The sequence below is a fragment of the Lissotriton helveticus genome, chromosome 10, assembly GCF_964261635.1.
Source record: "Lissotriton helveticus chromosome 10, aLisHel1.1, whole genome shotgun sequence".
In the NCBI taxonomy this organism is placed as follows: domain Eukaryota; kingdom Metazoa; phylum Chordata; class Amphibia; order Caudata; family Salamandridae; genus Lissotriton; species Lissotriton helveticus.
In genome coordinates this window covers 490,732,203-490,746,740 of record NC_136071.1, presented here as the reverse complement: position 1 = coordinate 490,746,740, position 14,538 = coordinate 490,732,203, and the positions used below count along the sequence as shown (strand labels likewise).

Genomic DNA, 14,538 nt, shown 5'->3' with positions numbered 1-14,538 from the left:
CGGAAGCCAGGCCCATGCGGCCCAGGACAAACGTTGCCCGGCGTTTAGAGCAAAATGCATGTTCTGCGGCATAGTGGGCCACTACGAAAAGGTATGTCGCCGAAAAACTGAGGAGACCCACGGTGAAGTACGTGGCGCAGGATCAACAGGAGGAAGAAGAAGGAGGATAATGTACTATGTGTGGATGGGCAAATACTGGGCATTGACTGCAAGCGTCCTCGCAAGCCACAATGCGACATGGTGATAGGAGGAGTGAAAATCAAGATCGTAGTAGACTCGGGATCCCCGTACACCATTGTCCAAAGAGCGGTGTGGAATGAAGAATTCAGACCCAGCTTGGGCCCAAGATTAGAACCACCTGATATACGACCGGTGTCGTACACAGGCGAACCCATTCCTATGGTCGGATACAGAACTCTAACCTTCGAGTTCAGCGGAAGGAGTGCGGAGTGCAAATTGTATGTAGCTGAGAAGGGCCCATCAGTCGGGATGGATGGACCAAGGTGACCTGGGGATAAAATTGGACCCAGGGGGAGACACGCAAGTGCTGATGACAGCCCCAGAGAGCTGGCCGGACCTGGAGAAGATGAAGAGCGAGTTCCCGAAAGTGTTCGGCTGGAAGGTCGGCAAGCTGGAGAAGTTCACACATAGGATAGCACTCAGAGAGAACTCCAAACCTATATCCCACAAGGTCAGGAACGTGCCCCTAGCCGTAAGAGAAGCAGTACAGGAGGAACTGCGCAGATTAGTAGAAAATTAAATCATCGAGCCTATAGACAGCTCGGAGTGGCTGGCTCCCCTGGTGGTAGCGATGAAACCTAATGGCAAGGTCCGTCTCTGTGTAGACCTTTGAGAACTGAACAAGTGCCTAATCGTGGAATAATTTCCATTGCCTCGCAAAGAAGAGATGCTGGCCAAGACGAAGGGAGTAAAGTGGTTCTCCACCAATGACCTCACTTCTGCCTATCACCAGATAGATCTGCACCCAACAAGCTGGAAACTAACATCCTTCATAACACCCTTCGGATGCTATCAATTCCGCAGAATGCCCTTTGGCCTTGCTTCAGCAGCGGCGGTGTTCCAGAAACTAATGCACCGTCTCTTCAAGGACATTGAGGGTGTCCAGTACTTCCAGGACGATATACTGGTGATGGGGACAGACCGGAAGGATCATGATAAGAAGCTAGACAAGGTGCTTCGAGTTCTAGAGAGCAACGGCTTGACATCAGAATGGGAGAAGTGTCGACTCGGAATGACGTCGGTCACCTACTTGGGGCATGAGATAGGAGGACACGGCATCACACCAAAACGAGCAAATGTGAAAGCAATCTGCGACGCAAGGGCCCCAACCAACAAAGAAGAGGTGAGATCCTTCCTAGGGATGGCTGAATATTATAGTAAGTTTGTACAACACTTCGCCACCAAGACCCACCACTTGAGGCAACTGATAAAGGACAAAATGGTGTTCAAATGGACCGAAGAGGCACTAAAGGAATTTGACGCCTTAAAGAATGACATTGGTCAAGCTGTACCACTACAGGGATACGATCCACTTGGGCAGTCGATATTGATGACGGACGCCAGCGAGAAAGGACTGGGAGCGGTCCTCATGCAGGAGAGGAAGGATGGGACGATGGAGACCCTCAGTTTCGCCTCGAGATCCCTATCGCCCACAGAACAGAAATTTAGTGTGATTGAAAAAGAGATGCTGACCGTGGTGTGGGACATGGGGAAGTTCCGCCAATTCCTATGGGGCACGAGATTCCACCTCAAGACAGACCACAAACCATTGGTCAAAGTGCTCACCTCGAGTGGGCATGCGAGTGCCACGCCACACATTGCCAAGATGACATTGAAATTACTGGAGTACAGGTATGATATGGAATACATACCGGGGACACGAAACAAGGTGGCAGACTACCTCAGTAGAGCTTCAGCTATGGAAGAAGCTCCCAACCCATCTGCAGAAAACGAGGAGATGGTAGCCGTGATGGAAGACCCTGAACGGGTGATAAGCAATCAGGAGTGGACCCAAGCGTATGAAGAAGACAAGGACATCTGTGAGGTCAAGGAGTGCATAATACACGGGTGGCCAGAGAAGAGACGATTACGAGGAGAGCTCAGGAAATTCTATGAAGCCAGAGAAGAACTGTCAGTGGGTGACAAAGGAATAATCCTGTACAGAGGTGACAAAGTAGTTCCCCCGACAACGCTGGTTCCTCACTTGTTGGGGTTACTACATGAAGGACATCTAGGTATCGTAAAAACCAAGATGAGGGCGAAGCAGATGTACTGGTGGTCAGGGGTAGACATCCAAGTGGAGAGACACGTGAGAGAGTGCGATCAGTGCCAAAGAGCGGACAAAACTCTGAAGCCCTTAAGGCCGGACTTGGGAAAGTTTGCCCAACCGAGTAATCCCTGGGAAGAAGTGTCTGTAGACATTCTGGGACCTGTGCTGGACGCCCAGGGGACACCCAAATATGCGTCCTCGTCGACAAGTATTCGAAATGGCCGGAGGTGCACGTACAGGAAGAGATGGATGCGGAGACAGTGCTTAAGTTTCTTACTTCCGTCTTCCTCAGGGAAGGTATTCCAAGATCGAACCTGAGCGACAATGGACGGCAATTCACCTCAGAGAAGTGGTATAAGTATGCGGAGAAGAACGGGATCAAAATTAAGCATACCTCCATATACCATCCCTCGAGCAATGGACAGGTAGAGCGGTTCAATAGAGTCATAATGGGGTCCATCCAAGCTGCCATCACGATGGGCAAAGACTGGGAGAAAGAAGTACAAAGTATGATACGGGCCTACCGCATCACCCCCACCAGCACTGGGTACAGCCCTTTCCAAATCTTGAGAGGAAGACACCCCCTTCACCAAGGACAATGTAGCATGGAGGGAAAAGACTATCACTAGCAAGTGGTCTCCTGCAGTGGTGTAGCACAACCTAGAGAAGGCCCAGAGGATATACACCGAGCACTACAACCAGAGGAGAAATGTGAAGGAAACAGCCCTTGAGAGAGGGGAATGGGTGAGAGTCAAATTAGCGGTACTAAGAAACAAGCATTTGCAATGCATAAGGTCTCGCATTAGGAAAGTTTGAGCTATTGGTATTGTAAATGACACATTTTTTATTTATGTATTGGTTTTGAAAATAGCAAAAATAATAGCTTTGTCATTTACAATGCCAATAGTGATAACTTGTGACACCTATAGCATTTGTAATGCAATATGTGTTGTATTCACGTGACTTGGATGTATTGATATTACAAATAACAATGGCTTTTAATTTTTTTAATAATTAATACTCAAATAAAAGTTATTGTAATTTATAATGGCAATAGCTTAAACTTTTGTAAATAACTTTTGTGAAGAATATGTTCAGTGTATTTTATTGTGACGAAAATCCAAGAACAGAAGTGAAATACTAACCTCTTTTTGTGACATTTGTAATAAAGCTTGAAACATTGAGAGAACATATTTGACCCAGTTGTTGTTGAATGGTTGCACAGATTGATGCTGTGGTGGCGCTGAGTGATGTTGTGGTGGCGACTAGTGATGCTGTGGCATTCAATGATCCTGTGGTAGCGCATAGTCATGTTGTTGTGCCCCTTAGTGATGCTGTGGTGGTGCTGAGTGATGCTGTGGTGATGCGATAGATAGAGTGAGTGGGATAGATAGATAGAGTGAGGGCGATAGATAGATAGAGTGAGGGCGATAGATAGATAGAGTGAGGGCGATAGATAGATAGAGGGAGGGGGAGGGCGATAGAGTGAGGGCGATAGAGAGATTGAGTGAGCGAGATAGATAGATAGATAGATAGATAGACAGAGTGAGGGCGATAGATAGCTAACAGATAGAGTGATGGCGATCAGTATCTAGATAAATAGAATGAGGGCGATAGATAGATAGATAGATAGATAGATAGATAGATAGATAGATAGATAGATAGATAGATAGATAGATAGAGAGAGGGCGTTTAGATAGATAGAGTGAGGGCGATAGATAGATAGAGTTAGGGCGATAGAGTGAAGGCGCTAGATAGATAGATAGATAGAGTGAGGGCGATAGATAGATAGTGAGGGCAATAGATAGAAAGAGTGAGGGTGATAGATAGATAGTGAGGGCAATAGATAGATAGATAGAGTGAGGGTGATAGATAGATAGAGTGAGGGCGATAGATAGATAGAGTGAGGGCGATAGGTTGAGTGAGGGCGATAGGTTGAGTGAGGGCGATAGGTTGAGTGAGGGCGATAGGTTGAGTGAGGGCGATAGGTTGAGTGAGGGCGATAGGTTGAGTGAGGGCGATAGGTAGAGTGAGGGCGATAGGTAGAGTGAGGGCGATAGATAGACAGATAGAGTGAGGGCGATAGATAGACAGATAGAGTGAGGGCGATAGATAGATAGACAGATAGAGTGAGGGCGATAGATCGATAGACAGATAGAGTGAGGGTGATAGATAGATAGAGTGAGGGCGATAGATAGAGTGAGGGCGATAGATAGAGTGAGGGCGATAGATAGAGTGAGGGCGATAGATAGATAGAGTTAGGGCGATAGAGTAAAGGCGATAGATAGATAGATAGATAGATAGATAGATAGATAGATAGATAGATAGATAGAGTGAGGGCGATAGATAGTGAGGGCAATAGATAGAGTGAGGGTGATAGATAGATAGTGAGGGCAATAGATAGATAGATAGATAGAGTGAGGGTGAGAGATAGATAGTGAGGGCAATAGATAGATAGAGTGAGGGCGATAAAGTGAGGGCGATAGATAGAAAGAGAGATAGAGTGAGGGCGACAGATAGATAGATAGAGTGAGGGCCATAGATAGAGTGAGGGCGATCGGTTGAGTGAGGGCGATAGGTTGAGTGAGGGCGATAGGTTGAGTGAGGGCGATAGGTTGAGTGAGGGCGATAGGTTGAGTGAGGGCGATAGGTTGAGTGAGGGCGATAGGTTGAGTGAGGGCGATAGGTTGAGTGAGGGCGATAGGTTGAGTGAGGGCGATAGGTTGAGTGAGGGCGATAGGTAGAGTGAGGGCGATAGGTAGAGTGAGGGCGATAGGTAGAGTGAGGGCGATAGGTAGAGTGAGGGCGATAGGTAGAGTGAGGGCGATAGGTAGAGTGAGGGCGATAGATAGAGTGAGGGCGATAGATAGAGTGAGGGCGATAGATAGAGTGAGGGCGATAGATAGAGTGAGGGCGATAGATAGAGTGAGGGCGATAGATAGAAAGAGAGATAGAGTGAGGGCGACAGATAGATAGATAGAGTGAGGGCCATAGATAGAGTGAGGGCCATAGATAGAGTGAGGGCCATAGATAGATTGATAGAGTGAGGCCGATAGATAGAGGAAGGGCGATAGATAGATTGATAGAGTGAGGCTGATAGATAGATAGATACATTGATAGATAGAGTGAGGGCGATAGAGTGAGGGCGATAGATAGAGTGAAGGCGATATATAGATAGATAGATAGAGTGAGGGCGATTAGATAGATAGAGTTAGGGCGATAGATAGAGTGAGGGCGATAGATAGAGTGAGGGCGATAGATAGAGTGAGGGCGATAGATAGAGTGAGGGCGATAGATAGAGTGAGGGCGATAGATAGAGTGAGGCCGATAGATAGATAGATAGAGTGAGGGCGATAGAGTGAAGGCGATAGATAGATAGATAGATAGATAGATAGAGTGAGGGCGATAGATAGAGTGAGGGCGATCGAGTGAGGGCGATAGATAGATAGATAGATAGAGTGAGGGTGAGGGCAATAGATAGATAGATAGAGTGAGGGCGATAGCAAGATAGAGTGAGGGCGATAGATAGATAGATAGAGTGAGGGCGATAGATAGAGTGAGGGCAAAAGATAGATAGATTGATAGATAGATAGAGTGAGGCCGATAGATAGATAGATAGATAGATAGATAGATAGATAGATAGAGGGCGATAGGTAGATAGGTAGATAGATGAAGTGAGGGCGATAGATAGAGTGAGGGCGATAGAGTGAAGGTGATAGATAGATAGATAGATAGATAGATAGATAGATAGATAGAGTGAGGCTGATAGATAGAGTGAGGGCGATAGATAGACAGATAGAGTGAGGGCGATAGATAGATAGACAGATAGAGTGAGGGCGATAGATCGATAGACAGAGTGAGGGTGATAGATCGATAAGACAGATAGAGTGAGGGAGATAGATAGATAGAGTGAGGGCGATAGATAGATAGATAGATAGATAGATAGATAGATAGATAGATAGATAGATAGATAGATAGGATAGTTGTGTGTGGTTGTGGTTGTGTGTGTGGATGTGGTTGTGTGTGCGTGGTTGTGTGTGTATGGTTGTGTGTGTTATGCTTTGTTTTGCTATGCTATGTTTTGTTATGCTAGGCTAGGTTTTGTTGTGTTTGGTATGCTATGCTATGTTTTGCTAGGCTATGATATGTTTTGTTTTGTTATGCTATGTTTTGTTGTGTTTTGTTAAGCTATGCTATGTTTTGTTATGCTATGTGTTGTTGTGTTTTGTTATGCTATGCTATATTTTGTTATGTTATGCTGTTTTGTTATGTTATGCAATGTTTTGTTTTGCTATTCTATGCTTTGTTTTGTTATGCTATGCTGTTTTTTTGCTATCCTATCCTATGCTTTGTTTTGTTATGCTATGCAATGCTTTGTGTTTTGTTAAGCTATGCTATGTTTTGTTGTGTTTTGCTATGTTTTGTTATGTGTTGTGTTTTGTTTTGCTATGCTATGTTTTGTTATGTTATGCTGTTTTGTTACGCTATGCAATGTTTTGTTATGCTTTGTTTTATTATGCTATGTTTTGCTATCCTATGCTTTGTTTTGTTATGATATGCTATGTTTTGTTGTGTTTGTTATGCTATGCTATGCTGTTACGTTGTGTTATGCTATGCTTTGTTTTGCTATGCTATGTTTTGTTATGCTATGCTATGTTTTGTTATGCTATGCTATGTTTTGCTATGCTATGCTTTGTTATGCTATGTTTTGTTATGCTATGCTATATGTTGTGTTTTATTATGCTATGCTTTGTTTTGCTAGGATATGTTTTGTTATGCTGTGCTATGTTTTGTTGTGTTTTGTTATGCTATGTTTTGTCATGTTATGCAATGTTTTGTTATGCTATGTTTTGTTATGCTATGCTATGCTTAGTTTTGCTATCCTATGCTTTGTTTTGTTATGCTATGCTTTGTTGTGTTTTGCTATGATTTGTTATGCTATGCTATGTTTTGTTGTGTTTTATTATGCTAGGCTTTGTTTTGCTATGCTATGTTTTGTTATGCTATGTTTTGTTATGCTATGCTATGCTTTGTTATACTATGTTTTGTTATGCTAAGCTTTGTTTTGTTATGCTATGCTATGTTGTGTTTTGTTATGCTGTTTTGTTGTGTTTTCTTATGCTATGCTATGTTTTGCTATGCTTTGCAATGCTGTGTTTTGTTATGTATGCCAAGTTTTGTTGTGTTTAGTTATGCTATGCTATATTTTGTTGTGTTTTGCTATGTTTTGTTATGCTATGTTTTGTTATGCTATGCTTTGTTTTATGTTATGTTATGCTATGTTTTGTTATGTTATGCTGTTTTCTTCTGCTATTTTGTTGTTATGTTATGCTATGCTATGTTTTGTTTTACTATGCTATGTTTTGTTTTACTATGCTATGTTTTGTTTTGCTATTCTTTGTTATGTTATGCTATGGTTTGTTTTGTTATGCTATTCTATGTTTTGCTGTGTTTTGCTATGTTTTGTTATGCTGTTTTGTTATGCTATGCATTGTTTTATGTTATGTTATGCTATGTTTTGTTCTGCTATGTTTTGTTGTGTTATGTTATGCTATGCTATGTTTTGTTCTTTTACTATGATATGTTTTGTTTTGCTATGCTTTGTTTTGTTATGCTTTGTTTTGTTTTGTTATGCTATGTTTTGTTATGCTATGCAATGTTTTGTTGTGTTTTGTTATGCTATGCTATGTTGTGTTTTGCTATGCTATGTTTTGTTTTGTTATGCTATGTTTTTTTTGCTATCCTATGCTTTGTTTTGTTATGCTGTGCTTTTGCTATCCTATGCTTTTGTTTGTTATGCTATGCTGTGTTTCGTTATGCTATGCTATGTTTTGTTATGCTATGCTGGTGAGGGTATGTGAGGGTGTGTGTGTGAGTGTGTGTGAGGATTTTTTAGGGTGATGGTGTGCGAGGGTAAGGGGGTGTGAGGGTGAGGGGAGAGTGAGTGAGGGTGTGTGAGGGTGTGAGGGTGAGGGGTGTGAGAGTGAGGGGGTGTGAGGGTGAGGGGGTGTGAGGGTGTGTGAGGGTGAGTGAGGGTGAGTGAGGGTGTGTGAGGGTATGTGAGGGGTGTGAGGGTGAGGGGGTGTGAGGGTGAGGGGGTGTGAGGGTGGTTGAGGGGTAGTGAGGGGGGTGCGGGGGTGAGGGGTGTGAGGGTGAGTGAGGGTGTGTGAAGGTGAGGGGGTGTGAGGGTGAGAGGGGGTGAGAGGGTGAGAGAGGGTGAGAGGGTGAGTGAGGGTGAGAGGGTGAGTGAGGGTGAGAGGGTGAGAGGGTGAGTGAGGGTGAGAGGGTGAGTGAGGGTGAGGGTGTGTGAGAGTGAGGGTGTGTGAGAGTGAGGGTGTGTGAGAGTGAGGGGGTGTGAGGGTGAGGAGGTGTGTGAGGGGTCAGGGGGGGTGAGGGGGTGAGGGCGAGTGAGGGGGGTGAGGGCGAGTGTCTCCAATGAATGTCGCTGCTTCGCCTTCTTTGAAAATGTTCAGTGCTGCAAATAGAGCATGCCGCCCTAATTATCACAGCATGAGGCCCCAAAGTGATAATTATCACAGCATGCAGACAGGCGCCCCACGCTGCTGGAGCACTCAACTGCACATTAATTATAGTTGAGTGCTCCAGCAGCCTGGGGCGCCTGTTGACATGCTGTGATAAGTGGGGTCTCATGCTGTGATAATTGTTACTTGTGGCGCACAAGCTGTTCCACTGTGAAGCGCTTGCCCATACTACAATCGGCTCGTGCACAGGTCTGTCTCCAGGTCTGTCTCCCTTGGAGGCAAACACGGTGACTATAAGTCCACCGCCAGCGAGACCTAAAAATAGACACCAGCTATGACGAATCAATATACTAATGCTGGCTAAAACATCAGTGCGTTGCTGTATTGCTTAAAAAGACAAGTCTTTTACCATGGTGCATTCACTCGAGTAACATGCGCGTAAAAGTCTTCCCTTATAAACTACAACCACGCATTAAGTGGGATAACTTTATGACTTGGTCAAATCTTTTGAGAAACATCACAGTTTCCAGCAAAGTGCTCCCGCCAGCTTGGAGGGATTCTCCCTCTTAGCACACTTTTTATAAAATTGCCACAACTCATCACATGAATTACATAGTGCCACCATCATAACCACCAAAGGAGGGTACGTCAAAACAATCATGCTTCAAAGAACCTGCAATAGGCACGTGGTAAAACTAACACAATACTACTGGAACAGAAGCGGAGGACTTTGGGAAGCTGTTCTAGTCTCCTATACAAGCTTATGGTCCTTTAAGTCTGGCCCACCCTATGCCCTGGCGACCATGGTGGAATAATGGATTCATAATTAATACCAAAAAATGGGACCAGCTGGGCACAGGCTATGCAACTATTCTGTAACTGCAAGAATCTGGTCATTGAAACTAATTTATCCAAACTCCCATCGGTTTCATCCCACACTTTTACCCAATGTATCCATCCTGTCGATCATCACCAGATTTTGAGCAAGAGCAGCACTCAGGAGCCCATGCAAGCCCAGTGTGCACTTACTACAGGGCACTATTCCGACTAACAAGTTTAAACATCACCTATCCATCACCTGCAACAATGAACAGAAGCTGAACCATTGGCACTTTAACATGATATCACACCCAGTGTTAGTAAATAATTACTTCTGCCCCTTTATAGGTGGCATAGGCACTAAAACCCAGCAAGGGCCAAAACGTTCTGAAAAGCACATCCAACATCACCCTCAAGCACGATTACTCCTAAGAAACATCTCACCGCCTTTGGATGGCCTGTCACCTCACCCATCACCCAGAAATGCCCCACCTCCTGAAGAGCTACCGGTCCACACTATGTAAATAAATGTAAATGTAGGTATACTTATATAGCGCAACCTGTCACCACAAAGGGCATCCTGGCGCTTGCCTAGGGAACCCGTCCTGGTATTCCCCTGTGAGAAGCCCCAACAGGGTGTCCACAGGGTGAAAGTCAGGCATCCCGCCGCGAGGATCATGTACAGCACATGATCTCCATCTCAACGTATTACCTTGGCTCTTGACAAGCCCCAAGCTTCACTAAACTATTAGCTTGACATATCCACCCACACTGCCCTACCTTAACCTGCGGCTCTTGTGATCCAAAACTCAAACTTTCAGACTCTTCGTCACTATCGTGGGCAGAACAATGTCAACTTTAACATAAAAGATGCTCAACAAGGAACTCTTCAAACCTCAGCGAGTCAAAAACGACTCGACCAGGCTCATATGAGTTACAGTGTCATGATCACAATACGCCAGCATTGAAAACCACACGTTTTCAAACAATTAAAGAAAGGATACAGCTCAAGAACCTCTGGTTAGTCCAAAGTGCCCTGCCTGACCACATTGTAAGCTACTTATCTAAGTTTTTTCAGTCTGCCATATAAGGCCTACCTCTAATAGCCTCCTCTCCAATCCACAAGGATAGTTCCTGCAACATAAAATACAGAAGCCCGGTCTTGCCACCTGCTCACCCAGATCATGGCCTTACGAATCAGTAAAGCAGGAAAAACGCCACCCAAGTCAAGCAAAGAAAGCCCACTGACTTCCCACGTAATTCTGCCACACTGCCCATCCCTCTGGTTCCTCACTCTTCTGCAAAAAGCGCCCTGAAATGGAAGCAAATGTTGCACAGCACCCTTAACAAAATACACTAGATGAACGATTGGCAATCAGAAGAGATAGAAGTAGGGGGCACAATACTATGTGACCATATAGAACAGGAAACAGCACAGCAGTGCAACGAGATCAGCAGACAAAGAAGCAGGCTTTTCTTTGGTGAATTGCCGAGTGATGGGGCAGCAGAATAAAGATGAACAGGTTTTCCTATCTCACATGGTTGTAGCTAGAGAAAATGGTTCCTGGTTAAAACAAGGGGGAAATACAGCCTACCTGACGTCGCTCTGGAGCCTGCAGTGGAGCCCGTCGGTCTGGAGCGCGCCTCGGAAGAGACGCCGGAGGGCGGGAGCGTGACGCCGTGAGCGTGCACGTTGGCGTTCACAGACCTGAGTCGGCTCGTGCCCAGGTCTGTAGCGGCTCGTGCACAGCTCTGACTCCCTTGGGGCCTAGCAAGGCAGCTATAAGTCTCGCTGGCGTTATAAGTCTCGTTGGCGGCAGCGCTTCGCGCTGCAACGCCAGCGAGACCTAAAAAAGGAGACAGCTAATACAGTCAACCGCTACAAGTGAAAGAAGTATACGATAGGGCAGCACTGCTCAGTGAGGAAATGTGTGGTCCAAAGACCGCATGTCCAAATGCAACAAGATCCTACAATGGTCCCCGGAAGAGAACGGGAGGACACAACAAGACCAAAGACAAAGAGAGAATGAGGGAAGTACCCCTGCGGAAGAAAAATATCCGGGAGCAGACGGAAACCGAGAGGAGTTTGGAGACCAGGGAATGCCGGAGACGGGAGAACAACAAGAAGGGGAGAGTGTGACCCCGAAGAGAGAAGAGCCGGGTACCCTGAGAGACAAGGTGATGAGCCCTGCAGAGAATGGCACCGGGGAAGCCCTCTCCACTCCGGTAAGACGCACACGGGCAGGCAAGGTGGTGATAAGGCCCACCCGCTTCCGAGACTTTGAACTGGGGGGAAGTTAAGCATCCTGAGGGACTTTCAATGACATTGTTTCTGTTGTTAATAAAAGAGGGAGATATGTAGATTTGCGCTCTAGTTTTCGCGTGCTACGTCATGACGTAGCGCGCGAGGACGCGAGATGGGAAGCGTCTACGCATGCGCGCAGAGAGTGAAAAACGAAAGTGGTGGAGAACGTCGGACGCTCGGCGCTCTCCCGTTCTGTGCTAAATAAATAAGTATATAATCACTACCACAACCTAGTGCCTCCCGATTCTTCGTGCCTAGTATAAGGCATATCATTACACCTGCCTATTATGTAATGCAATTTCCTTCTGTTTTTTTTTTTTACAGTGTGTACGTAAAAAGCTCCGATACCTAGGGGTCGAGCTAGCGCTATATACAACTTTTAAAATAAAATAAATATTCACTAACTACCCTCCCCCCCTTTTGTAGGAAACCGACCCTAAAACAAGCATCTAGGCCCTCAGGGCTAAACCACTTCCACGCCAATTCCAGACAGCGGCTGCCTGAAAAAAACACAACCAAACAGTACTCTTTCTACCAACGACCATACAAAACACACACCACGATCCCGAAAGTATAGCCTTCAGGGTAAAAGTTTCAATTTCCAGCACTGCATGTATGACTTCTTCCCAATACTTTGCAACATACACATACTAGAAACTCTACTTTCATACATGACACTAAAGCGTTAATTCCGTACAAGCCACTTATAAGCCATCACGCAGTCCACACTCACCCTCCATGTTCTAGAGTCTTCCGGTTTATACCGAGATGTGTCAATCCGGCTATCCAATCAGCGGATTTGGACGCACTTTCAGGAACGCCCACACCCTACTGGTATCAGTGAATGGACCAATTACAAGCCCTAACGCCAAGTTGGGGGTGTTTTAGTCTAGTGTAGTACTCGGTCAACGCATGCGCGTTAGACCTTAACCGCATGCGTACGGATCTAGCGTGAGCGGTGTACTCATACAGTTTTGATGGGGACGGTCAGAGGGAGTGGCGAATGTAGAATAGGCGACGAACGGGCTGAGAGAGTTGGGGCGCTTGGAAGGTAAAGTGAACCACATGGGTTGGAACGGAGGTGGAGCTTGAGCTTAGTGGGCGGTACCAGAAGAAGGGCATGATTGGAAGTGACACAGAGGAGGTGAGGTGGGGGGCAAGGGCGTTTTATGGGATGGACGCTGACTGTCGTCGGGAAGGAGGTGTAGAGACGCACATCGGCTGAGAGGTGCAGAGAGGCGGGGGAACACTGGCTGGGTGAGCAAGGCAGTGGGAGGGTACAGAAGACTTTGGGTTAGCGCTTGGGGTAGGACAGTCAGAGAAGAGTTGATGCGGTGCGCCCGATTTCGTACTGCCACACGCCGAGGAACTCGATGAGTCCTATGTGGCTGTTTCGATGCATCAGATTTGACGGCGTCGAACCCGTCGCGTCGGCAAAACCTAGAACCGTCTTGAACGTGGTAGCCATTTTGGATTGGGCTAAGGAAAGTTCAACAGTTTTTTTTATGTAACGCTGGAGTGCTAACCATGGTACGGAATGGACGGTATAGTGAGCGCCATGCTATAAACAAACAAGCTTTGACATCGTTAGCTCAGCTTGAAAATAAGTGGTATTTACTTGACAGTAACCGACTTGGAGTATGGCAGGACCCCCAAATTATTTTCTTTCCGTGTAGACTACTCTTGAACATTTAATGCATTTTATTCTTTAAATCATCGTATTTGTTTGTGTTCATCACGTACATTACTGAGACATTATACGCGTTATAAACTGACTCTATTTAAACAGTTCCCATTGCTGCTCCTTACTCTTCACTTAGTGTGATAGTGATTGGTATGGAGTTTAGTATAGAACATACCCACCGCCCTTGACGTCCACTACGTTGCAGGCATGAATTGCTAGGCGATGGTTCAATCCACGGGAAGGGTGCTACTTTGGGGAAATGTTTTGTGACCTCGGCCCGCAGCTCATTCTGCCCTTAAACCTGTTTGGCTTCTGATACACAAGAGCTTATATTTTGTGTAATGTTTGTTTTGCATTTGTTGCAGAAGTTATGTTGACCACCGTGTTTCCTCACATTCCTTCTTTGTGAGCCACCGGATCCTGAATTCAAACTTTGGGTGTGAGGTATCACTCGTGCTTGATTAAAAACAAGCATTTGCAATACAATAGGTCTCGCATTGTAATTGCATTTATATAGCACTTACTACCCCTGATGAGGCGTCAAAGCGATTTTTTTTTTCTGCGAGTAGCCCGCTACTCCGGGACCCATAGAGGATTAGTGTTGAATTAGTATAGTGAAACATGCAAGTACATTTTAAGTGGTGGATAGGTTAGTCAGTTATTTGTATTTGGAATGATTGCAGAAGGATAGAGGAGGACAAAGGTTTGTATTTATGTAGCGCTTGTTGACGCACGCTATTCAGGAAGCCTATAAAGGATTAGTGGTGAATTAATATGGTGAAATATTAAGTAATTTCAGTGATGAATATTAGTCAGTTACTTGGAGTTAGAAGAATAGCAGAGGGATAAAAGGGGAAGAAATATTTGCATTCATATAGCACTTGTTCCCCTGATGGGTGTTGAAGTGCTTTTCTGCGCTACTCCGGAACCCATAAAGGATTAGTGTTGAAAACTAGTA

At 45.4% G+C, this 14,538-nt stretch overlaps 2 protein-coding genes across 6 annotated transcripts in view; one reads left to right on the top strand and one right to left on the bottom strand.

Annotated features, from left to right (window-relative positions):
* Nucleotides 1–14,538, bottom strand: part of NUBP2 (NUBP iron-sulfur cluster assembly factor 2, cytosolic) — a 314,384-nt gene that overhangs the window by 125,260 nt on the left and 174,586 nt on the right. Inside the window, exon 1 of one of the 3 annotated variants that reach the window (XM_078662980.1) lies at nucleotides 12,630–12,767. The exons of the other annotated variants lie outside the window; for them this stretch is intronic. Coding sequence (XP_078519106.1) covers nucleotides 12,630–12,636 — 7 coding nt within the window. The 5' untranslated portion in view covers nucleotides 12,637–12,767. Of the gene's footprint in view, nucleotides 1–12,629; nucleotides 12,768–14,538 lie in introns of those variants that run through there. 3 annotated transcript variants of the gene reach the window in all.
* Nucleotides 12,982–14,538, top strand: part of SPSB3 (splA/ryanodine receptor domain and SOCS box containing 3) — a 118,004-nt gene continuing 116,447 nt past the window's right edge. Inside the window, exon 1 of one of the 3 annotated variants that reach the window (XM_078662978.1) lies at nucleotides 12,982–13,040. The gene's annotated coding sequence lies outside the window, so the exon portion shown is untranslated. Of the gene's footprint in view, nucleotides 13,041–13,061; nucleotides 13,427–14,538 lie in introns of those variants that run through there. The other 2 variants (XM_078662977.1, XM_078662975.1) reach the window with 2 other exon arrangements.